This window comes from Heteronotia binoei, chromosome 14 (assembly GCF_032191835.1).
Source record: "Heteronotia binoei isolate CCM8104 ecotype False Entrance Well chromosome 14, APGP_CSIRO_Hbin_v1, whole genome shotgun sequence".
Lineage (NCBI taxonomy): Eukaryota > Metazoa > Chordata > Lepidosauria > Squamata > Gekkonidae > Heteronotia > Heteronotia binoei.
This window is the reverse complement of record NC_083236.1, coordinates 50,344,694-50,369,563: the sequence shown is the minus strand read 5'-3', so window position 1 is coordinate 50,369,563 and position 24,870 is coordinate 50,344,694. Positions and strand designations below refer to the sequence as shown.

Genomic DNA, 24,870 nt, shown 5'->3' with positions numbered 1-24,870 from the left:
TGCCCTATATGTAGTCCAATTACATTACAATTTAGAAACTCCTTTAAAGATTTTGAGAGAGGGTGATTAGGAGTTTTTGCAGGAAGCATAGCAATTCCAGAGGAAAACTGTTAACAGGCTCCATGCAACACCTTTACAGACAATGATTTCATGCATGTCATATTACCAGGGCTTGTTTTTGTAGAAAAAGCCCAATAGGAACTCATTTGCATATTAGGCCACACCCATGATGACACCATTGTTCTGCACAGGGCTTTTTTGTAGAAATAGCCCAACAGGAACTCATTTGCATATTAGGTCATACCTGCTGACACCAAGCCAGCTGGAACTGTGTTCCTGTGCTTTTCTGCTCAAAAAAAGCCCTGCATGTTACCCACCACAAACAAGATAAATTATATCAGAATGCACGCAGCCCAGGCACTGACTAGATGCATCTCTCGGGATTTTGCCAAGCTTCCAGTATGTCTTCCAGTTTTGAACAAGTTGACTGTTCTAGATTAATATTTGCACAACCTGTGTTAAAAGTTTTAACCTGTGTTAAAAGTTCCTAATGTGCCATCATCTCGTCTTGTATAGATGCCTGATTCTCCACACAGTTTAACCACATAAAATATTGAAAGTAACAAAGAGACAACAGAACATGAACATGTATGAGTGTGGCATTTCTTACAACTCCTGCAGCCCTGTAAATTTCAGCTTCCCGACAAGCTTCTTCGGTGATCTGAGCCACTGGCAAAGTATTCCTAGGTGTTCCTGGAAAAAAATAAAAATGTCTCTGTAGTCCACCATAGTCCATGATGCAGTTCTGGACTAGGATGTGGGATTAGACCCAGTTTCAAATCTCAGTACAGCTACAGGAGGCCACCTGGTTACTTATGGCTGCTCTCTCTCTCTCTATACCTAAACAGGATTGCTGTGAAGAAAAAATGAAGGAAAGGAAAGGACAACACAAAATTGTAAGCAGCTTTGGGTATAAATAAAAGGTAAAGGTCGTCCCCTGTGCAAGCACGGAGTCATTATCAATCCATAGGCTGATGTCACAGTGCAATGTTTTCTTGGCAGACTGTTTACGGGGTAGTTTACAGTTGAAAATGACTGGTGCTTGCACAGGGGACTACCTTTACCTTTTTTTACCTTTGCCATTGCCTTCTCCAGTCATCTACACTTTACCCCAGAGCAAGCTGGGTACTCATTTTACCAACCTCGGAAAGACTGAAGGCTGAGTCAACCTTGAGCCAGCTACCTTAACTCGGCTTTCGCCAAAATCAAACTCAGGTTGTGAACAAAGCTTGGACTGCAGTACTGCAGCTTACCACTCTGTACCATGGGGCTTCTTTGGATATAAATACATATACATAAATCCACACAGTAGCATTTGGAGTCACTAGAAACAGGTAACAAGGCAGACTCCCGGTCACATGTCCAAATAATCTTCACATGGCACTTACTACCCTTTCTAGAATCACATCATAAAATCTCCTTACAAAGTAGCATTATTTAAACATTAAAATGGGGGTAAATCACCAATAAAGAATATATCTTAACAAGTGACCAGAATGGACTAGTTGTTGTTTGAGCATAATATAGAACAGGGTTGAGGAACCTTTTTTCTGCCTAGGACCATATGGATATTTATAACATCATTCGCGGGCAATAAAAAATTATCAACTTAAAAAACGGTGCTCTGTCAAGGAAGAATAATTCAGGCCAAGATTAATGCAAATAATTGTTTTTCTATTTGAAGTCATGTGGGGAGAGTCTAATCTGGCACACACACATACACACAGCCTGCCGCCCTAGGCAAATGCATAGGTCCAGGGCTTTTTTGTAGAAAAAGCCCAGCAGGAATTCAGTAGCATATTAGACTACATCCCCTAATATTAGCATATTAAGTCACACACTCATTAGCATATTAGGCCACACCATCTGGGATAATCAAGTGCAAATTGAACTGGTGGTAGCTGGTTCCCACCTCCACCCCTGCCACCCCTCCCTCCCTTCATGCGGAAACTGCAGCTGCCCCCAGCAGACCTTTAAAGGCACCCACATACCCCAGCAGCAGTCCTTCACAATGCCCACCACACAGGCTCCACAAAGAGAGAGGGAGGGAGGGAGGGAGGGAGGGGGTAGAAAAAGAAATAAAGGGAAAGAAAGAAATGGGGAAAGGGGGGAAATGGAAATTAAATGGAGGGAAGAAAGAGTAATAAAGGTAAACAAAGGGGGGGGGGAAATGGAAAGGGAAATAAAGAAATGGGGGAAGAAATGGAAAGAAAGGGAAATAAAGAAATGAGGGGGAAACTTACCTGAACTGTGACAGTAACTTTTTCAGGCCCTGCAGCAATTCTAGCTGGCCAGCCAGGCCCCAAGGTGGCTGCCGCACAGTACATCTGGGCCCTGTGATCCCTGAGGAGGCTGCTGCACAGTGCGGCTGGGCCCCATGATCCTCACTGGCCAGCCAGGCCCCAGGAAGGCTGCCACATGGCTCGGTTCAGCCCAGCAGTCTCCGAGGGCCACACCAAGTGATCTTGAGGGCCGTATACGGCCCTTGGGATGGAGGTTCCCCACCCCTGATATAAAAAGATATTGAACTCAAAGCCAAATCAAAGGGTTGTGTCCAACCAGCTTTCTCACTCAGCCTTGCCCAATTCCGCACCATACTACAGCCCCATCACACACAGCTTTTGTATATGCAGGTCCCATGATTTCTAGAATCGGGTTTTTGGTGGTCAAAGGGGATGCTTCCTTTTTTTTTTTGCTAGCAGAAAAGTCAGTTGGATCCAACCTAAAGAATTCCAGTGAAAACCTTTAATGCATTCTCTTCTCTTAGTTGCAAGACATTATAATAGTCCTGGCCAGTGTTCCCTCTAAGCTGAGTTAGTGTGAGCTAGCTCACAATTTTTAAGCCTCTGGCTCACACATTTTTGTCTTAGCTCAGGAAAAATGACTCCAGAGCAAACTAATGTATGCAGTAGCTCACAAGTTTCATGCCAGAAGCTCACAAAGTAGTATTTTTGCTCATAAGACTCCACAGCTTAGAACTGGTCCTGGCAACTAAGTCCTAAGTAAAGTCTAAATCTCTAACTGCTTTGAACATTGGTCAGTATTAAGTTTATATACATTAAATCATAGTGATTTTATCTTGAAATGCAAATTCATCTTGCATCCCTTAATGATCAGTTTCTGCTCTTTAAAAAGAAGAAGAGAAAAGCTATTTACCTGGCAGTGCTTTCACATGGACCATGCCTACGACAGCTGATTTCAGTCGTCCAAAAAGTTGCAAAAACTTCATGATCTACTCGGGAGGCACAAAAGGGGGAGAAAAATAAGATTTCAGGTGAATGAGAACTTTTTGTTTGTTAATTCTTTGGTTTATTTTTATACATTATTATCTTTCAAGGTTTTTTTAAATCACCTATATAATTCAGAGCAGATAAAACAAAACAAAAAAAGCAATCTGCTCTTTGTAAAAAATGCTGGTTTTCCTCAATGCTTTCCATGCCACTTTCAATCCAAGGACTGAGAAGTAAATTCTCCATTAACTTTATCTTCCATCTATCACAGAGCTTCCAGTTCTAATTGACAATGACTCTCTCTCTCTCTCTTTTATGCTGCTTCCACACAACAATGGATTCTCCATGTAGCTTTCATCATCATTGCTGTAAAAGTAGAGGAATTTGCAATGGTGACAGAATATCCACATGGTAATTTCACCCTGTTTCTTGCCACACCACTCCCGCCCCCTTGCTCTTGTGCTTCTAACAATTTATTGGTACAGTCTCTTAGAACTTCTGAATCCCTAGCTTTTATTTAAGAAAAAAATAATTATCTAGCCCTTTCCACTGAAGAGCAATAAAGTATCTAGCCATTTCCCCTTGTAGCTCCTCAACAAAAAGGGCAAGAGACCTTTTTAAAAATGAAGGTAAGCAATTCAGAGAAACCAGCAGATCGTGGCAATAGATCTAGCAATTGCTGTTTCTTTTTTAAGCCCTCTGGCAGCATGAGGAGAAATAAGCAAACCTACAGGATGAGACAAGGAAAATATTACCTATGTGGACAGGACAGTATTCAAAGGTGTTTTGACTCCAATTGTTAAAAAAAAAGACTGAATCAAGCCACATTAGGAAACAGTTGCTGCTAGCAGTGGACAGACAATTGGTGTGATGTCATTTGGATACTCCCCAAAAAGCCAGCTCCTGATTGGCTGCCAATGTAGAATCAACCGTCACATTTACATTTATAGTATAACTTGTCCTACCTACTCTGAATTTAAACACCACCTATTTTCATTCATTACCCACAAATCAGATTTATTCAGAACTGCCATTTGTCCCTTGAATAATTTTTTCCCTACAAATTCTCTAAAAATGGCTACCATTTTAGCAAAAATCCCTGCCATAGGCGGCTGTTTATTATTGTTTAAAAGTTACACTTGCACATAAATAACATGTTTGTCACTTACAATCTAATCATAATGACTAAAGTGTAGTAAAACTATTGGGGGGATAAAATTTGTTTTGAATCTGCTGCAATGCCCTAATCTGCATATTTGTCAAGCTTAATGAGGTCAGTATACATTCTGATGGTGTTAGGATCATTTTTATCTCACAATTGTACTGAATGGGAGAGTGAAGTGAGAATATAGGATAAAATAATTACATTTTGAACAATTCTCTTGTATTTTCTCCTTGTTCTTTCTGAAGCTGTTCTGTTATTATATTACTGAAATAAAAGTTAATTGTCAGTACAACCCTAAGCAGGTCTACTGAGAATCTTGCTTAAGTTTACGCAGTGAGGCTTCCTCCAGGAAAGTCTCCTTAGGGTTGCACCATAATTGTACTTCTCCCCCTCCTGCTTTGCACCTGGTGTCTTGCTCAGTGAAAACCTCAAGGTTTTTGTTGCGGTTGTTACTTCCATGACTTACAATGGGATCTAACTGACCTCACATCAGGTTAGTACCTTTTTTATTTTTACTGGGCAAAGATCTAAGCCTATGCATCTAATAGCAAATCCAATGAGATATATTTACATGAAAATGGGTTTTGGATTAGAGTTACTGCCATATTCAAAGAGTATAGTCAGAAGCACAAACTAATGAACCTTTATATTTGAGAACATATGTAACTGAGGTAGCAAGACAAATGGAAGACAGTGAGGAGATAAGTAAAATGTAAGGGGCATCATAAGTTCTAAATCTCATATTTTCCCCAACCAAACAAAAAACCCAACTGTACCCAAAAATTGACAAGTATTTTCCCCCATATCCCCAAGATGTTCACTCTGTCAAGGGACACTTTAACACCAATCCCCGTCAAGGAACATCAGACCTGCAGAAAAGTGTCCTATCTCTTTAATAGAGGCTGTGTGTGCACCTGAAGCTTGTCAGTTTATGGAGATAAATAACATCACCTGGCCAATAACATCCAATTCAACCTCTGTTAAAGGAATAGGGCATTTTTTCTCCAGGTCAGTTGGCAATCCTTGAAGTTCCCATCTAATTTCTGTCCCCCCAAGTCCTAACCTTCCCACCCTCCAGGGGATGCATCCCCTCCATCAAAGGGCTCTCTCAAATCTCCCACACATCCAAGCATAGACAGCTTCAAGAGGGGATTGGATAAACATATGGAGCAGAGGTCCATCAATGGCTATTAGCCACAGCATATTGTTGGAACTGAGTATAGTCAGAAGTGATGCTCTGTATTCTTGGTGCTTGGGGGGCCACGGTGGGAGGACTTCTAGTGTCCTGGCCCCACTGATGGACCTCCTGATGGCACCTAGTTTTTTTGGCACAGTGTTGGACTGGATGGGCCATTGGCTTGATCCAACATGGCTTCTCTTATGTTATGTTCAAAACCACCCTCAGGTGACCCATTCCACAACCTTTACAGTGAATTAAAGTTCATCTACCAAGCCCTCCCAAGAGATGCCCCCACATTGCTCCTCCTCAAGACCAACAGGCCTGGAAAATATGCTGTCCCTTTAATAGTTTCATGTGCAGCTATGATAGGGTTGCCAGCTTTATGTTGGGAAATGTCTGGAGATTTGGGGTGGGAGCTCAGTGGGGTATAATACTAGAATCCACCCCCCAAAGTAGTCATTTTCACCAGAAGAACCAGGGGTCGTTTTGTACAGAAATAGGTGGTGGAGCTCATCCAGGGATTGTTATGCAGCTGCAATACTATTCAATGGACAAAGAGGTGGAACTCTCAGAAGGAGGAAGTGGAACTCTCAGAAAGGTTCAGGAGCTGTGCTCCTGTGAGCTCCCATTGAATCTGAGGTCTGAGAAAAACTATCTCTGTTGTCTGGAGATCTGTGGTAATTCTATCTCCAGGGCCCCCACATAGGACAGTGATTCTAGTATATGGGACAACAGAATGTTTTCAGAGCATGGGGATCAACATCTACTGGTCAATAAAGTCCAATTTAGCTTCTGTAATTAATTAGTTATGCCAACTGCCAAGATATCTTTATCCTAGGGTTGCTAGCTATAGGCTGGAAAATAACTGGAGATTTTTTTTGTGTGTGGGGGTGTGGAAGGAGGGAGGGTGGGTTTGGGGCAGGGTCCTCAGCAAGGTAGAATGCCATAAAGTCCACCCTCCAGAGCAGCCATCTTCTCCAGGGGAACTGATCTTTGTAGTCTGGCAATCAATTGTAAATGCAGGAGATCTCAATATAACGGTAAACTTTAATAGAATAAAAACTATAGTATTTCCTATTCTGATAAATATATGCCTTAATAGCTACTGAGATGACATATAGGGCTGCCAGGTCTGTGTTGGAAAATACCTGGAAACTTTGGGGGGTGGAGCCAGGAGAAGGCAGGGTTTGGGAAGGGGCCTCAGCATGGTCCAATGCCACAGAGTCCACCCTTCATAGCAACCATTTTCTTCAGGGGAGTTCGATCTCTGCCAGCTGGAGATCAGTTGTAAAAGCGGGAGATCTCCAGGCCCCATCTGGAGGCTGGCAACCCTAGCTTTTGACAATATGAATGGCCTTGCTATGAGCAATACAAATCTCCCCTTTCCTTTATTTATTACTGCACCCTAATTTAGAAAAAATATATATATAACAAATGCAGATATCCAGGCCCCAACTGGAGGCTGGCAACCCTATTTCCTACAGCCCAGTTTGCAACCCCAAGGCACACCATCCAACTTCTCCCCCTTTCCTAACATTCCCTTCCCACCCCCACCAGTGTTCCCTCTAAGCTGTGTTAGTGTGAGCTCAGTTTTTTAACCTCTGGCTCCCACATTTTTGTCTTAGCTCAGGAAAAATGGCTCCAGAGCAAACTAATTGATGCAGTAGCTCACAACTTTCATGCCAGAACCTCACAAAGTACAATTTTTGCTCACAAGACTCCACGGTGGGCAGCCACGTTGGTCTGAAACAGCAGATCAAAGTAGGAGTCAAATTTCACCTTTAAGATCAACAGTTTTCTATTCAGAATGCAAACTTACATTCTGAATAAAACTTTGTTGGTCTTAAAGGTGCAGCTTGACTCCTACTTTGTTCTAAGGCTCCACAGCTTAGAGGGAATGTGTTGACCAATGTTCCCTCTAAGCTGAGTTAGCGTGAGCTAGGTCAGGTTTTTTAGCCTCCGGCTCACACATTTTTGTCTTAGCTCAGGAAGGATGACCCCAGAGCACACTAATGCATGCAGCAGCTCACAACTTTAATAACCAGTAACTCACAAAGTAGAATTTTTGCTCACAAGACAACACAGCTTAGAAATAGTTTATGTTTATGCTTTTCCTGATGTATATATATGCAATCGTTCCATTTTATCTTTTTTTTTTAACCAATTTGCTCTGATATATACCTCTATATATTTTATGCCAATAAAGGCTAACTTGACTTGACTTATGCAGTAGCTGAATTGCTCGCTCACAACTTTAATGCCATTAACTCACAAAGTTACATTTTTGCTCACAACACTCCACAGCTTAGAGGGATCATTGGTGTTGACCCCCACATATTTGACTGAGGGGGCAAACGTGGGTTGTATTCTCAGAGTGGGGGGGGGCAAATGGGCACCCCCACCAGGTATTCTTGCCCCAAAATCTTCCTTAGGGAATCTTCCCCCCGCCGCAGGCCAGCCTCTTCGCCCGTTGGGGGAGAGAACCCGCCTGTTTCTTCCCGCTCAGCGACGTCGCCTCCCCAAGCTCCGCCCCTCCCTCGGCCCCACCCCTTCCTCTGGAGCTGCCCCCCCCCTCCCCTCGACCTGGGCTGGGTGGCCTGCGGGGCTCACCTTGGCGGATGGGGGTCCCTGAGGGCCGCGTGAGGGGAGGCCGGGGGCGGCCGGCTGAGGGGGCGAGGCGGGGGCCACCCCGCGGAAGACTTAAAGGGCCCGGCCGGTGGGTGGGGGCCCGCCAAAAAAAAAAAAGAGGGCCGGCCAGGCTGGGCCCGGGATCCGCCGCGCTCTGCTCTGCTCTGAGGAGGCGCCCAGCCCAGGGCGGCAGACGGCGAGCCCGCCTTCCTCAGTCCCGCCCGCCAACGCCGCCACAGACACACTCTCGCGCCGGGCCGCCTCGGGGAAGGTCCTCCTCCTCCTCAGCAGAGGGTGAGGATCAAGCTGGGGGGTCTCTCTCTCTCGCTCTCCCTCCCTCCCAAGCAGACCCACCTGGCTTTCCTGCTGCGGTGTGGCTGGGGGGGTGGTATTTCCTCCCCCCATAGGTGTAGGGTTGGGGGAAGGCTTTTATTTTTTTTTACCAAGGGAGGGGTCAAAGATGTGCCCCCCCCTTGGTTTAATCCTGGTAATTTGATTTTTGGAAAGTTTGTGGGATAAGTTCTGTTCAGAGTAATTCTTTTTTTGGGGGGGGGGGGGATCTGCTTTGTAAATGGGTAGAGGATTGGCCTTGCATTGCTCTTGGAGGGGGGCAGGGTGGTTGAGGTTGGGGGAAGGTAGAGGGGCTATCATGAAATATTATGTGTGGGGTGAGAATATATAGTTTGAAAAGTTGTGCCCCCCCATTTGGGGCCTAGTTTGTATGCAGAAACCCTTCAGTGTGGGGGTTTGTGCTTATATATATATATATATATATATATATATATATATATATATATATATATATATATATATATATATATGCGCTTATATGTGTGTGTGTGTGTGTGTGTGTGTGTGTATATGCATGCATGCATGTATTTGGCAGCTCTTCCATGCACTCCTTGCATTGCTCTTAGAGGGGGGGCAGGTTAGTTGAGGTTGGGGGAAGGTAGAGGGGCAATCATGAAAAATTATGTGTGGGGCGAGAATACTATATGGTTTAAAAAGTTGTGCCTCTCCCCCTGCCCCAATTTGGGGCCTTGTTGAAACCCTTCAATATGTAGTTTATGCTTATTTTTTATATGTATTTGAGTTATATATATATATACATACATTCCTTTCTTTTTGCATATGGCTGATTTAATTTAGGTCTGTAGTCTGTGTGGGTGTTTTCTTCTTTCTTGTTATGCATATCAATACTTTATCTCTTTTTCTAGCCTTCTCAAGTCCTGGCTGTTCCTAAATTGGGATTTTCTTTTCCTAAGAATGACTATTCTTCCATCACAGTTGGCTTTCCCAGGTCTGGGAGCATTTATCATTCATCCTTGCTACTTTTTTCCCCCCTTCCAGGGCCTGAGCCTGCCTTATATTGACCTTTCCAGGCTTCCTACTATGCCTAGCAAGAGGTGAGTTTCATATCTCTCCCTTATCAAGGCCTCTTGCTGAAGGAGCCTGTAGGCCTCTGGGGCTCTTTTTGGCAGATCTCAGAGGTACCTCTGGCAAGGCCATGCTTTCAAGTGTGCATAATATGGATTGATAAGTATTGAATCACCTTATTTGTTTGTGTACTGCAGCAATCCTCAAAGGGGTGTGTGAGAATGCCATGAGGCCTACTTTTTTTAGAAAGTGGGAAGGTCTAGGTAGGGTTTTTCCCAGCTCATGCAAAGCCAGGTTCGATGCTTGCAAAATGAGCACAGATACTGCCAGATGGGGATTTCTTAGCTCAGTAGGTTTACTTGTGTTGTGTGTATGCAAGAAACATCTTTCGCATAATATGTTCATTTAAAAAGGCATGCAGGTAAACAGCTTCTGCCTGAAATTTTAAGAGTTGCTATGGAGAGTTATACACAACCTCACTCTCTGACATTTTTTGGTTGGCACGGCCTTGTGCAGCAGCCATTTTATGGTAGCACCACAACCCCCTGTCAGAATTACAAACATGGCCACAGGTTTAAAAAGGATGGGGATCCCAACTCCAGCGCATTTCTAGGCTACTATTCCAGTGCTTTACTCATTGAGTAAGCTTACCAAGGAAGCCAGAAGACCTTTAGAAGTTGTGTTAAATATTCTTTCTGTGGGAAGGAGTTCCACAGTTTAGGAGCTGGAGCTTGGAGGACCTTTCCATAAGTTTCCAATTGCTGTGCTTCTGAAAGGCTGGGCTCCCTCAAGAAAGTCTACCTGGGAGATCTTAGGACTTATACAAATTGATTGGGTAGAGCTGATCTATAGGTATGGTCCCAAGCCAGTTGGAGCATTGAAGATTTCTAACCACTGATTTGAATTGGGTTTAGAGTGCACTACTATTAACGCATTATGGGTTGTCTACCTTAACTGCAGTATGGCCCTGCTAGTTTTCCGGCTGCTGCAGCAGTTACTGGCAGTTTGGATGGAAACATGTTTTCTTCCCACTTTGTAATTTTTCCCTTAAAAGTGAAGCAGAAAGCTTGTAATTTGCATTGGGGGTTGGCACCAGTTCTGAACAAATTAACATGGAGCACACACACATAAGTTTCTAGAGCTGGTGTGTGATGGTAGACCCTTAGTTTTTTAAATCTCTTTAACAGTGACCACAAAGACAAGAAAACTCCCCCAGAGGACGAGGGGGGTGCTGACTTGGCCACCCGAGCTCGCAAAAGAAAAGCTGATGTCGCAATTGTAAGTGCAAAGTTTTAGGGTCTTTGATAGCATAGAAACGGTTGAGGAAGGAGTGTAAATCTGGAGCTGCTGCCTCTGTTTAATTTGCTACAGGTTTTAGCTCTGTGTTGATTGTCTTTTTTTAATGTAGTTTTTACATGATCCAGATGAAGAAATTTCTACCGTGGAAATGTCTAAGAAGAAACAGAATGAAAGCGAGGTATTTCCTTTGCCATTTTATCAGCATCTAATAATACAATTGCTTTGAGTCCTGACTGATATAATACAGCACTTAAAGTTTTGTGCTGTTATTGCCTCCATCATGTACTTACCAGATGATCTCCATGAAACCACCCTCTTTGCTAAACCAGGAGGTTCAAATGAAATCTTGGCAACTACCACCGTTCTATAATAGAAAACAAAAATATCTCACATTTGTTTGAGAGTCCCTGTTCATTTCTTGATCATGCCCAAATACATGGGGCTGTATGAAACACAGTGTTTTTTGTTTAAAAATGAGTCTTGTAGAGCCCTTGTAAACAAAGCCGAAGCATGGCTGATGTTGTGAAGAATACATCGTCATTCATACCACAGTGCTTCAGACACTAGTTTAAACTGGAAAAGTCAGTGATCAGGAAATGCAGATTTGTTTTTTTAATATAGGGGCTAATCCAGGCTGTGGTTCCATGGAAGAGCCCCTTGCTGGCATGCAGAAGGTCCCAGGTTCAATCTCTGGCATCTCCAGTTAAAAGGAGCATGTAGTAGGTGATGTGAAGGACCTCTGCCTGAGACCTTGGAAAGCTACTGAGAAAACATTGGCCTTCATGGATCAAAGGTCTGGTTCAATATAAGGCAGCTTCATGTGCATTCCTTGTTCTGGCCATGACTATTATCTTACAAAACTTACAAAAACGCCTTGTATGCTCTTGGAGGATTGGCTACATCAGGGGTGTGTGGCCTAATATGCAAAGGAGCTCCTGCTAGAATTCCACCCCTGGTCATAGCAGATGGGCTCCCTTTATGGACTCTGTGTGCTGCGAATTCCTGTTTCAGTTGTTATCCACCCTGTAAACATGTTACTTCATAAACACCCACACTCCATGGAAAAGACATTTCCTTTGTATTTGTTCTCTTACATGAAATGTATTTCTCAGTTGACAATGAAGGCTGCCTACCTTTCACTCTGATATTTTTCCTTTCTTTCCCAACTCTTGTTGTGGGCCTTCATAGATTGCATTTTTACATTTACAAATAAAATGCCTTGGGTGTTGTCATACAAATGGATAACATGTGACTGGAAAAATATGTGTTTTACAGACATATTAGTTGTATCCATACCCTGGGCAGAGAGGTTGCCATTTGCTTATCAAGAGACTATATGGTGACAGATTTTAAGGTTACTGATATTTGTTTTCTTCATAGTTTAAATTTTCTATACAGCATAAGACAATGTAGTCAAATGAGGCATACAACAAACAACATAGTTGTGTGGAAGTGTGAAGGAAGGGGAGAAAGATAGATGGGCCCTGGAGTAGACATGTGCCATGCTTACAGGTGTTACTTAGTCTCGAGTAGAACCACCGTTGTCTGTCACATCCTTGGAAAATTTTCCAGTAGTTATCAGAATGCCAATCATAGTATATGAGCTCAGACAGCTACATGGTTAGGTTCCCAATACTCACACAAAAAAAGCTGTTGTATAAAACATATTAGCTCTATAGCTCATATTCAGAAATAAAGCCAATACCACAGCATCTGATGCTATATAAAGTGGTAATGCCATGATATATCACAGTAATTATTTTGTAGGTTAATATTGCCAAAATTTTGGTAGCTTTTAATCCATAGCATAATATCATAGGAAGCTACTTTTTAGTACAAAGTGTTGGCCATTAATAAGAATGGGTCCCATTTTAGCAGCAGCATGCCTAGAAAAAGTAAGAGGTGTAAGAATCATACAAGCTTTAGTAAGGTGCAAAGAAGAAAAGATCACAAACACCCCAAGACTCTTCCTCACAAGAGATTGTTTGATGGTTGTGCTTCTCTATACACCTGGTAGATAGCTAAACCTCAGTTTTGCATACCACATGAGTACTCTTCATTAGTGGCTTTAGCATAATGTAAAGCTGAAGCTTTTAATTGTGAGGCAGTTACACTTTTTATGTGATGAAAAGGATAGTTATAGAGCCCAGCTGGTGGAAGCAGAGTGTTTCAGCAAGTGCCTCTTTAGCTCTCAAGACACTTATGGGGCAGCTGAAATTCTGCCTTTGGCTTTGTGGTCAAGTTGTAAAATGCACCTTGTACATTTAGAATAGATAAGTGGGGAATATGCAGGGACGTGCAGGAGGCATCTCTTTTCCCTTCTCCCACTATTTCACCTTTCCTGCTTCCTTCCGACCCACCAGCCAACCTACCTTTATTGCCTTTCCCTCATGTCTGCAGCTTTCCCTTTCCCTTCTGGAAAAAGTCTGGCCCAGTTATTTAGTTCCAGCCTGGTTGCCAGGCTGAGCCTGATTGTATGGTGGGGAACCTGCAAGGACTGATAGGGTGCACACCACTTTCCTCTGTGTCCAACTCTTCATTTTATTTCTCTGTTCCTGGCAGCCCCCATATCCTCAACTTCCTCTGTTTTCTTCTCTCCTTACTGGTTGGTTTCATCCTTGGGTCAGTCCTTCCTGCTCAGCCTGCCTTAAGTTGTCCGGAGCCAGCTCTGTTGGGGGGCAAGTTCTGGACAAACTGACCCACTTGCCTGCCTGCTCTGTAGGGGAGGTAGTGGAGAAGGGAAAGTGTCCACCCAGGTATAGGAACTGTTGCCATGGTGCTCACCAACAGGCTGGGGTTTGATAGCTGTAGATTTTTCAGGGGAAGGCAGGGAAGAGCAATAAGCTTGAGTATGCAACACCTTAAATCAAGGGTGTCGAACTCATTTGTTATGAGGGCTGGATCTGACATAAATGAGACCTGGTTGGGCCAAGCCATGTCGGGCCAGGCCATATGTGTACCTATTTAAGATTAGGTAGCAGAGATACAAATTTTATAAAGAAAACAAACACAAATCTATGTTTTAAAAAACTTAAAACATGCTTAAAACTTCAACACACATTGGTCTTAAAGATCCTTTCTTTGTATCTCTCCCATGGGATCCAGGGAACTGGGCAAAGGAAGCTTTGGCTCTTTTCTTCCTTCCCCAGGGAACTTGGGGGGAGCCTCAGCCAATAGAAGGAAGAGAGGCTTGGCTTAGTAGCTCTGCTGTGCAATTGAGAAAGCAAAGCAAGCTGTGATGCATAAGGAAGCAAGAGAGAGGGAGAAGGAAGCAGATGACAGCCAGTTTCTCAGGGGCCTGATAGGAGCCCTCTGGGGGCCTGATTCGGCCCCCGAACTGCATGTTTTACACCCCTGCCTTAGATTAACGAGCAACCCCATTCCCCATGAGTGCTGGATACTTAAACTTTAACTAATTACTTTCTAGAGACTACCGTTCCATAATGCAGATGTTTCAGTAGCAAAGTGATCCTTGTCTGCAGGATGCACTGGGTAATAACATTTTTGTTTTGTTTTAAGGAAGCCAGCTTCTTTCTCTTTTGGGGTGTATGTACATTCATTTATAGAGGAATTCTGAGTAAGCAGAATATTAGTTTGGGAGTTCTGTCTGTTTCCTCCCCACCTGAAGTCTCAATCTCCTTCTTTGTTGGTTTCTGCCATCAAGAATGCTACCATCCGGTGGACAATGAACAGATGGGGTTCTGAAGCTGAGAGCTTGGCATCTTTGCCCAGGAAGAGCAAATTGCTGTTTTAGAAACAGGAATTGCTGGTGTAGAAAGACTACTTTCTATATTTGTGACCATTTGTTTTTTTCCTTTGATAACCATAGCTCTTCAAAAAGCAACATGAAGTGTAAATTGGTCATATATGGCTAAGCATGGGCATCCTTAATATCCTTCCCCTTTCTTTTTCATATAATAGCTGTCCTCCAGGTTTGAGGTACAGACACATCCCCATATGTTGATCCCAACACCAGACAAAGATGACGAAATGGCGAGTCCAAACTTCTCCTCTTTCATGCATCAGAGGCTTGTTTCAGCTAGAGCTTCACCACTGCCTGCATTGGGGTAACATTTTTTTTCCCTTCATTTCATAGTCCAGTGCAGTAATGGTCTCTGTTGAAGCTAGATTTAACATATCTTCCTTCCTCCCCTTTAGCTGGGCAAATAGAGATGACGTATGGAAAAACATGATCATTAAAGAACAGGTGTATGTGAGAGACAAGCAGTATATGCAAAGGCACCCTCTCTTGCAGCCTAAAATGCGGGTAATTCTCCTCGACTGGTTAATGGAGGTGAGTTTTACTTTTTGTATATGCTTTGGTCCAAGTTCTGTTGGCAGCAAACTGGCCCCACAAGTTATTAGGCAGAAGGAAGGGCATGGCACATCACAAACAACTGAAGTTTCCTTTTTGTGAATAAAAATATCTGCTATCTGAGGATAGAATAGGAAGCTACTAATTACTTGCACTTTGCCCTTGGCTAGGTAGTACAAACATTTTGTGGGGACAGTTGGTGAGACTTGGGGCAAGGTCAACAGGAAACTGCTTATTTAATAGTATAGCTCAGGGAATAAAGGAGGTCTTTCTACCTCTCTTTTCCTGTAGCGTGCAGAATGAGTTTTAAGAGAGGAAGAGTTGTTGTGGGATGTGTACCACGTGCTGTTTAGAATGCTAGAAGATTATAGGGCTAGACAGGCCACTCCTGACTCTCAGTATTTTGTGGGTCCTGGAGAGAAACAAACACCCATAACTCTTAAACTTTTTTTTAAAACCCCAGAAATTCTACTACACATTCAGAAACTCCTGTTTATCTCTGGTTGGTGGTTGTTAGTTTTTATTGCCCTAACAGTGGGTACTGAGTTGCCATACTATGGAATAGCCTCCCAAAGGAAATATGGAAGATCTGAGTCTCTCTCACAGTTGAGTGGCGGGCTTCTAAAAGAACATTGTAGCCTTTTGGCTTCTCAGGAATATTGCTCTGTGTGTGTCTTGAAAGATAGAGGGTTCCCCCCCCCCTTCCTAGATTTTTTGCGCTTTTTAAACCTTGAGTAGTGATTGAGCTTGCTAGAGACAGTTAAATTCTCTAAAACAAAAGTTTAAGGTACTCCAGATTCAAATAGCTCTGTGATTAATCAGGGAAAATATTTGCTCATTCACTAAGCAACTCAAGAGTGCCATGTTGTACAGCAAAGGATAAAAATATCCATTAGGATAGCAAAATCTAGCTGCGTTGTCAACCAGGTGAATATGGATTATCGTTTGTCTTCTGAGAAGGCAGTCCTGCAAAATGTAAACCATTGTGGACTGATGCAAAGAGACAGAATAATGCTCTTCTGTCTGTCTGCAGGTCTGCGAGGTCTACAAACTCCACAGAGAGACATTTTACTTGGCACAAGACTTCTTTGATCGCTTCATGGCAACACAGCACAATGTTGTAAAGACACTTCTGCAACTCATTGGGATTTCATCTTTATTTATAGCTGCAAAGCTGGAGGTGAGATGATTTTAGTGTTCAAATATTTAAAAAGCTGCAAAATGCCTAGTAAATATTTTGTAATAGTAATAAATGTTTATTGCTTATATATTTCCCAAGATGGAGTTAATTCTCCCATATACCTTGCTTTCTAGGCTTCGGATGCTCCCCAAACTATTTGCCCAATTTTGGGGAAACATAAAACTCTGGAGATCTATTTGAAGTGTAGGAAAGGGGGGGGGGAGAAATCCCCTTATGACTAGGACACAAATGGGGAAGGGGGTGTTTACGAATTCAAAAATGTTCACCACAAACTGGTTATGGATTTACCAATATTTTGCCTAGTTTAACCTCAACATTATTGAAAATCATTACTTGATGAGGCTGGAGTTTGGCTGTTGAAAACCAGAAACTATTTCTGGTTATGTGCCAAGGTGACCCAGGCTGGCAGTATGTTAATGTGCTTGTAACATCTTTAGACTATAGTCCACCCTAGTGCAAGTGCTAAAGGAAAACCACTGGACTATACACCCACACAGAAGTTGGGTAGTACTATCTGTTAGTGACAATCCATCCTAAGGGAGATGAAAAGGGCTTGTAATCCTTGAATAGCTTAGTAATGTTTTTCAATTCTAACCTCATTGTTGAGGCCATTTTGAATAAGCATGTTCTGGGTTTGCCACTTTTGAGTAGTTAAATCTTCCAGGTAGATTCATTAAATCTTCCAGGCTCCGTGCCTGTCTTCTGATTTTAGTTTGGATCACTTCGACGCACTTAGCTTAGGGGAAGTCGACGGAATTCTCTCTACTGTGCGCCCTACAACTTGTGATCTTGACCCATGCCCCTCCTGGCTCATTAAATCTTGTCAGAGGGAGCTAAGATAGTCTGTACGGGATATCATAAATAGATCCCTCTTGGAAGGGCAATTTCCAACATCTTTGAAAGAGGCTATGGTCCGCCCTCTCTTGAAAAAAAGTACAGCAGACCCGGCCGAATTGGCGAATTACCGACCGGTCTCAAACTTACCATTTTTAGGTAAAGTTATTGAGAGGGCAGTGGCGGCACAGTTACAGAGATTTCTGGATGACACTTCCGCCTTAGACTCCCACCAGTCCGGCTTTCGTCCAGGTCATGGGACAGAGACAGTGCTGGTCGCCTTGGTGGATGACCTCCAGCGGCATCTGGATCGAGGCGGCGTGGCGGTGCTGATGTTGTTAGATCTGTCGGCCGCGTTCGACACGGTCGACCATCGGCTACTGGCCTGCCGGCTTGACGACACAGGGATTAGGGAGTCCGCCTTACAGTGGCTCTCCTCCTTCCTTGATGGTCGGGGACAAAGGGTGGCAATTGGGGGAGAGCTGTCCCGGAGGCACCCACTAGTGTGCGGGGTGCCACAAGGTGCAGTTCTCTCTCCGATGTTATTTAACATCTACATGCGCCCCCTTGCCCAGATTGCCCGGAGGTTTGGGCTTGGGTGCCCCCAATATGCAGGTGACACCCAGCTCTATCTACTAATAGATGGCCGGCCTGACTGCGTCCCGGAAAACCTGGACTTAGCATTGCAGGCCGTGGCAGGTTGGCTCAGGCTGAGTGGGTTGAAGTTGAATCCAACGAAGACAGAGGTCCTTTGCTTGGGCCGTGGTGCCCTGGGAGGGGAAATCCCCCTTCCGGCTTTTGACGGTGTACCGCTGAAAGCAGCCCATAGGGTCAAGAGCTTGGGGGTTCTTCTGGAGCCTTCATTATCAATGGAGGCACAGATAGCGGCCACTGCCAAGTCCGCATTTTTTCATCTTCGACGGGCAAAGCAGTTGGTCCCCTTCCTTGGGCGCCAGGACCTAGCAATGGTGATCCATGCTACGGTCACCTCGAGACTGGACTACTGTAACGCCCTCTACATGGGGCTGCCCTTGTGCCGAACTCGGCTGCTGCAGCTGGTGCAGAACGCAGTGGCTAGGCTGTTGTTGGGGCTCCCAAGATGGGAGCACATACAGCCAGGGCTGCGCAGACTGCACTGGCTGCCGGTGGTTTACTGAGTTCGTTACAAGGTGCTGGTTATTACCTTTAAAGCCCTATATGGCCGAGGACCTGTCTACTTGAGGGACCGTCTTTCCCCGTATGAACCCCAGAGAGCGCTGAGGTCAGCTGGAAAGAACCAGCTGAATATCCCTGGGCCAAGGGAGGCCAGATTGAAGACCACCTGGGATTGGGCCTTCTCCATAGCGGCTCCCCTACTGTGGAACCAACTCCCGGAGGAGGTACGGGCCCTGCGATGTTTAGACCAATTCCGCAGGGCCTGCAAGACCCACCTCTTTAAAATAGCCTTCACTTAATACCGAGCCAAGAAAGTCCTGCTGGATATGTTTTAGTCACTGGATTTTATGGAAGATCTTAACTATAGCACCATAATGTTAATCTTAATGTAATTTTTAATGATTTTAAGGATGATTTTATAATTGAAATTGTAATTATTGTATACGGTTTTATTGTACATTGTATTTACGTGTTGTGAGCCGCCCTGAGCCTGCTTGCGGGGAGGGCGGGATACAAATAAAAAGTATTATTATTATTATTTATTATTATTATTATTATTTCTAGCTAAAGTTTTATTGAGATGACTTTAAAAAATTACTCTACTTTTCTGTAAAAAGCTTTCTTGAACTCCTTTTTTTTTGGGGGGGGGGGGGAGGGATTACACAGATGCATATACACACACTTAGAAAGTTGCCTGTCTGCTTGAAACCACCACAAGCGTTCTAGGAACATGTAGAAAGAACAATAGGTTGGATCCATTGAACTTTTACACAGGCACAAGAGGGCGAAAGAGCAACTTTTGCCATATTCTCTGACTCTCCACAGCCCCTGTTCTATTAGTTTAGTCGCTGTAATCTAAGAACCCAGTGCCAGATACTGGACATTTTCCCAGAGATTGACCCATTTGCTGAATCAAAAGAAGTCCCCCATTAGAGCTGGAATGCTGGCAGATGTTGGGTAACTGTTAATACCTTGGTGTATAGGGAGGAATAATTTGTGCACATTGTGTGTTGAAACCAGAACCTTAATTTTTTAATTAATGTATCAGTAGATATTGGAGTATTTAATACATAATGTTTACGGTATGTAGTACGCACTAAAGCAAGGGTGGCCAAACTGTGGCTCGGGAGCCGCATGTGGCTCTTTCACACATATTGTGTGGGTCTTGAAGCCCCTACTGGTCTGCCAGTTGGCTCTGAGAAGGCATTTTTCTCTTTCAGTCACTTCTCCAAGCCATCTGGCAGCTTGGATAATGCATTTCAAGTTAAAGTTGCTTTCTTTCCACCCCTCTCTCCCTACTTGCACACCTGCTTGCCTTCCTGTCCTGTGGCTCTCAAACATCTGATGCATATTCTATGTAGTTCTTAAGCAAGTTTGGCCTCCCCTGTACTAAAGTTAAGGGCTGCCCCATCCTCTATTTTTGTTCTGTTTGTCCTCTTCATTACTTTTGCAAATAGTTCAGAAACAGGTGTTGCTTCATCTTCTTCTAGCACTGAACTAGCAACAAAGCTTATAGTCCTGCGAACGATGAGAGGAGAAGAGTCAGCTAAATCCTGTTCCAGCTGAATGAGACTGGAGAGGCTTAGTCAGCAGTATAAAGGTTGTTGTTACTATAAACGTAGGAGAAGCGAACAAATACGGGCTTGGAACCTTGCGGAAAGATGTGTTTTCACACACAAACTTCAGCAGTGCTTGCTGTTGCTTGCCCTTTCAGCAACATTTGACACAAGGGGGCATGATCCTTGATGACTGAACTCTGTCTCCAATGTGTGAAGCTGCTATCATGTGATGTTTGCACTGGTTGACACGAAGGGAGGTGTCCTGACCTCAGCGATCGGAATAGTCTTGTTACCCCCAAAATATAGACTGTGATAGTTGCCGTTGCATCTGAAACCATCTGGCTTTGCGATTAGCACAATTTCTGACAACATATCGATGTTTCCTTCATATTTCAGGAAATCTATCCTCCAAAGCTGCATCAGTTTGCATATGTTACGGATGGAGCTTGTACAGAAGATGAAATCCTTAGCATGGAACTCATTGTTATGAAGGTAGGCTTGGCTCTTATGAAAAAGGAAGTAACTGTATGAAAGGTGTTTTTCTGGTCTTAAAAGTAGCACCCTTCAAGACCCTATGCAAAGCCTTCCCCAGGGCTCTCAGTTCCCGTGTTGCTGAAAGCGCACAAGTTAGGTAGGCTTTCATGGAGCTGACTACATCTTCCATTTGTTTTCCATTATCATTACTATATTTAGATTTGCCACTATCTCAGATGCTCTTGGGGAGATTTGGGAGATACCAGGTCACCCTGAGACTACATTTCCCAGGGTGCCTGGCATGCCTCCCCATCCAAAGCACTGGGGAAGTGAGAGGTGGGAGATTCTTTGCCCACCGTTTGCTGCCACTGCCATAAAGAGCAAGAAAGGGGGTGACATGAGGAAAAGGAAGGGGAGCGAGCTGTTCCAAGCTTTGAAATAGGCTTATGATGAGCAAACAGGCTCTGGATGTTTCGTTTTGTGCAAACAATTCCATTGTCCTAAGCTCTGCTCCTAACTGGCCTTAGAAAAAGTGCATCTCTAAAGCATGCTTATAAATGCACAGATAGGCCTTAGGATGGTCAGCTCCATTGCTTATTTGTTGAACATCATTGTAAAATTTGCATGAGATGAAAGCATGCCGCAACAGACCATGTGGTGATTTTTGTATGAAGGGTCACCGTTCCAGTTATCGAATGTGTTGATTGCTCTCAGTCATGCTTTGTGTTAGTAGAAAACGGACCGCTGGCTTTCAGTCCTAAAAAATCCCATAGATGCTTTTATTCTGTAAGTCCTGAGAACTCTTTAATTCAAGGTTGGGGATGAAAGCACCTCTTTTAAATAATAGGAGATACTCTGATTTCTGTGCATGTTCTTTTTTCTAGGCGCTTAATTGGAATTTGAGTCCCCTGACAGTTGTATCCTGGCTGAACATATACATGCAAGTTGCCTACCTAAATGACATTTGTGAAGTGCTGCTACCACAATATCCCCAACAAATATTTGTGCAAATAGCAGAGGTGAGAGAGAGTGCTTTTTTAACATGGCAGGAAATATTTAGGAAGTGCTTTCTGTTAATTTTTTGCCTCCTTTTGCAGCTTTTGGACCTTTGTGTGCTAGATATTGGCTGTCTGGAATATACATACGGTGTTCTTGCTGCTTCTGCCTTGTATCACTTCTCTTCTTATGAGCTGATGCAGAAAGTTTCGGGTAAGTTGCCATTTTTTTTGTTTAATTTAACTTGTCAGGTCTAATATGTTGATCGAGTTGAGTCATGACTTTACAAATGAGGTCTTTTGTCCTAGGTTATGAATTGTGTGATATAGAAGATTGTGTGAAGTGGATGGTTCCTTTTGCACTGGCCATCAGGGAGGTGGGGAGCTCAGCACTCAAGCATTTCAAAGGTGTCCCCGAAGAAGATTTGCACAACATACAAATGCACATAAACACCTTTGATTTGTTGGTAAGCCTCACACTGTGCAGCCTGTCAGAGGCAAAAGTGATCTTGTTCTTTTAGAGCTTGAAAACACATGCAGACAAATCCATTATGTGTACATTTTTTCTTGAAACACAAGAGGAGAGCTGTCAAGAACAGAAGATACCTTCTTGAGCTGCTAGAAAAAGCTACCAAAGAACCACTGTAGGGGGAGGGCCTGTAGCTCAGTGGTAAAGCCTCTGTTTCGTATGCAGAACATTCTAGATTCAATCCCTGGCACCTCCAGCTAAAAGGACCAGTTTACCAGTGATGTAAAAGACCTCAGTTTGAGATCCTGGAGATCCACTGCCAGTCTGATTAGACAATACTGACTTTGGTTGACCAATGGACTGACTCAGTAGAAGGCAGCTTCATACATTCACTGGTTACTATCAAATCAGGACTGAAAATGCCTAGGTTCAAGATTACACTCCTCCAGGAAGTGACCTTGTGCTAATTCATTCTGACCTATTTTTTTTAATTAAATTTATAGACCGCTTCTCCCCGAAGGGCTCAGGGTGGTGCAGAAGTTAAAATACACAGAAAATCCATTTCTGTTTTCAATAAAAACAGAACAATGGCCTAAAACTGCACTTCACTCCCTCCTTCAAGTGGATCAGGGATCGACCAACGGAGGAAGCTGTAATAAGAGCCATGGTGTGAGCTGTTGCTGTCCTCAGCCGTGGGTGCTTGGTGGAACATCTGTTTTACACACCCCACAGAACTGAGCAAGGTCCTGTAGGGCACAAATATCACCAGGAAGAGAGTTCCACCAGGCTCTAGTGGAGGACAGCTAGAAATGCTTATCACACAAGTTCAGTGTGAGGATAAAACAAAGGAGGGGGAGACTCACATATCACATTCGCAGAAAAGAGAAGTACAGTTCCATTAGAGAAAGGGGGAGATAAATAATGTAAATAGGATAAACTGATGATTTATCTCTTGATTTAGTCTGTGTTAATTGAGCCACGCTGGAATTGTCTAAAGCACTGGGACGTAAAATACAAATGACCATTTTCAAATCTAAACTCTGCTCTACAGATACTAGGAAATACTTTTCTCTTCTGTAGACCCTGAAGAGCTGTTACTATTGCTAGTCAGAGTATGCAGTATAGTAGTGACCTAGATGAACCAGTGGTCTGACAGAGTGAAAGGTAGCTGTATGTGTTCACTATATAAAAGATGGGAAAGTGTGTGTGTGTGTTTGGATGCACATCCCTGAAATGTGTATTTGGCAGGCTTTGTAACACATAAGCACAAAAGAACAGGATTGGATTTGGTTTCATGTGCTTAAAATGATATGTACCAAACAAATATACATGCATAGATTGCACACTATAATGCATATATGGGGATACATGTAAGCGTGTTCTCCTTTGGTGCAGCTTTTATATATCTTGTGTTCCAGGATTTCTCCTGAAACATGAGAGAAAACAAGCCTTCTGTGTAGTTGAATCAAGCGTGTCTATACTGTCAGATATTCACTCTTGGCAATTCTTCTCTTCTAGGATAGAGCTGAAGCAAAAAGAGCTGTGGTGGCTGCAAGAAACCAGATATCTCCTGTACCCATTGGTGTCCTCACCCCACCCCAGAGCAGTAAGAAACTATCTTTTACATCTCAGCAGCTGTGACCATGCAAGCTGCCCAGACTTAAGGACCTTTTTGGCTGAAGTGCCTCATCTCTCTTTTTCGCCAGTTCCTGGTTCTCCCCTACCAGGAGATGCTGCCGATGTTTGAAAAACATTAAGAATTCCTAAAACAAAGGAAAACTTTTACATTTCTTTTTTTTAAAAAATGATGGAAGAAAACCGCATTATGAGAAGTATTTTATTGAACACTTTTTTAAAAAATGAACTGATCAAGTTCACCAACCACTCCCCTAAACAGGCATTTGCTTGAGTTGCTGCTAAGGAAGGTGATACTTGATGTGCGAATGGATTGAGAAGAGAAGGGCTCTGCCTTCTGCTGCTTTTTTAGCTCTGAACATGAGATGCTTTAGCTTGAACTAGCTGTGGAAGAGCAAGCATCTCTTCAGACCATTAGTTTACAGGTTGGTACTATTTCTAAAAAGCCTTTTTGTAAATTATGACGTGTCTTGATTTTTAAATAAAGTGCTGTTTGCTGGGTTAGGCAAATGTTCAGTGTCCCCTGTTTTAAAAAAAAAGCTTTCAGGGTTAGAAGGAGCAATGGTTTTGTTTCTTCAAAAGAACAGCTGCTGGAATGGCCTTGAGTCAGCCATAGCTCTCGCAAGAGTTGTCCTTGAAAGGGCAGCTTCTGTGAAAGTTCTCTCAGCCCCACCCACCTTACAGGGTGTCTGTTTGGGGGGAAGAAGATAAAGGAGATTGTAGCTCTGAGTCTCTGATTCAGAGAGAAGGGTGGGGTGTAAATCTGCAATTCTTCTCCTAAGAGAAAAAGTACTTCCATTGTAGTGTCTCCAAGGTTGCCTTGGGTATTGCTAGTTTCCAGCAATGTAACTGGGTAGTGTAACATACTGGGCTTCCCTACATAGCTATGTTAGTACAAACTCTGTGTCTGTCTCTCTCCTTCACATTTTGGTGTCTCTCAAAAAATGACACTTCTGTAGATTCTGGAGTGCTCTGCATATTGCCCTTAGGGCTGCTCTGCTCCATAAAGCAGAATCTGTATAAAAAGTGTAATTGGATTGGGTGAATCCTAAAAGCCCCCAGGACAGATGTGACTGCTGCTGCATTTTCGCTTGACGTGTACCCCTGGCCGCACCTTCTTCGAGTTGGTTACTCTTGAGGGTGGGTAACTGGCCACATCAGGTGTGATTGGATCACTTGCTTTCTAGTGGAGCAGAATGTTCTGCCCCATGGGAGAGGCTATCTGTGTCATTGCCTGAGTTACTAGTTTGTGCCTAAATGATAAGAATGGTGTGACAGGAAGAAAAAAGAACTC

At 43.4% G+C, this 24,870-nt stretch overlaps 2 protein-coding genes across 7 annotated transcripts in view; one reads left to right on the top strand and one right to left on the bottom strand.

Annotated features, from left to right (window-relative positions):
- LOC132582767 (uncharacterized protein F13E9.13, mitochondrial-like) overlaps window positions 1-8,661 on the bottom strand; it is a 36,019-nt gene extending 27,358 nt beyond the window's left edge. Inside the window, exons 1-3 of one of the 4 annotated variants that reach the window (XM_060254483.1) lie at window positions 8,618-8,661; window positions 3,217-3,292; window positions 671-753 (exon numbers count right to left, since the gene is read on the bottom strand). In XM_060254483.1, coding sequence (XP_060110466.1) covers window positions 671-753; window positions 3,217-3,289 — 156 coding nt within the window. In that variant the 5' untranslated portion in view covers window positions 3,290-3,292; window positions 8,618-8,661. Of the gene's footprint in view, window positions 1-670; window positions 754-3,216; window positions 3,293-3,412; window positions 3,682-4,045; window positions 4,210-8,617 lie in introns of those variants that run through there. The other 3 variants (XM_060254485.1, XM_060254484.1, XM_060254486.1) reach the window with 3 other exon arrangements.
- On the top strand, window positions 6,551-24,086 carry CCNE1 (cyclin E1). 3 transcript variants are annotated; one of them, XM_060254479.1, is made up of 12 exons: window positions 6,551-6,675; window positions 9,614-9,669; window positions 10,828-10,918; window positions 11,049-11,117; window positions 14,861-15,006; window positions 15,098-15,233; window positions 16,288-16,434; window positions 20,400-20,495; window positions 21,362-21,496; window positions 21,575-21,686; window positions 21,782-21,939; window positions 23,460-24,086. In XM_060254479.1, exons 2-12 carry the CDS (start codon window positions 9,656-9,658, stop codon window positions 23,580-23,582), a joined length of 1,227 nt encoding a protein of 408 aa, XP_060110462.1. In that variant the 5' UTR covers window positions 6,551-6,675; window positions 9,614-9,655; the 3' UTR covers window positions 23,583-24,086. The 3 variants fall into 3 exon arrangements, with proteins under 3 accessions (XP_060110462.1, XP_060110463.1, XP_060110461.1); XM_060254480.1 differs by lacking the exon at window positions 6,551-6,675 and adding an exon at window positions 8,454-8,557; XM_060254478.1 differs by lacking the exon at window positions 6,551-6,675 and adding an exon at window positions 8,551-8,750.
- The last annotated feature ends 784 nt before the right edge of the window (window positions 24,087-24,870 follow it).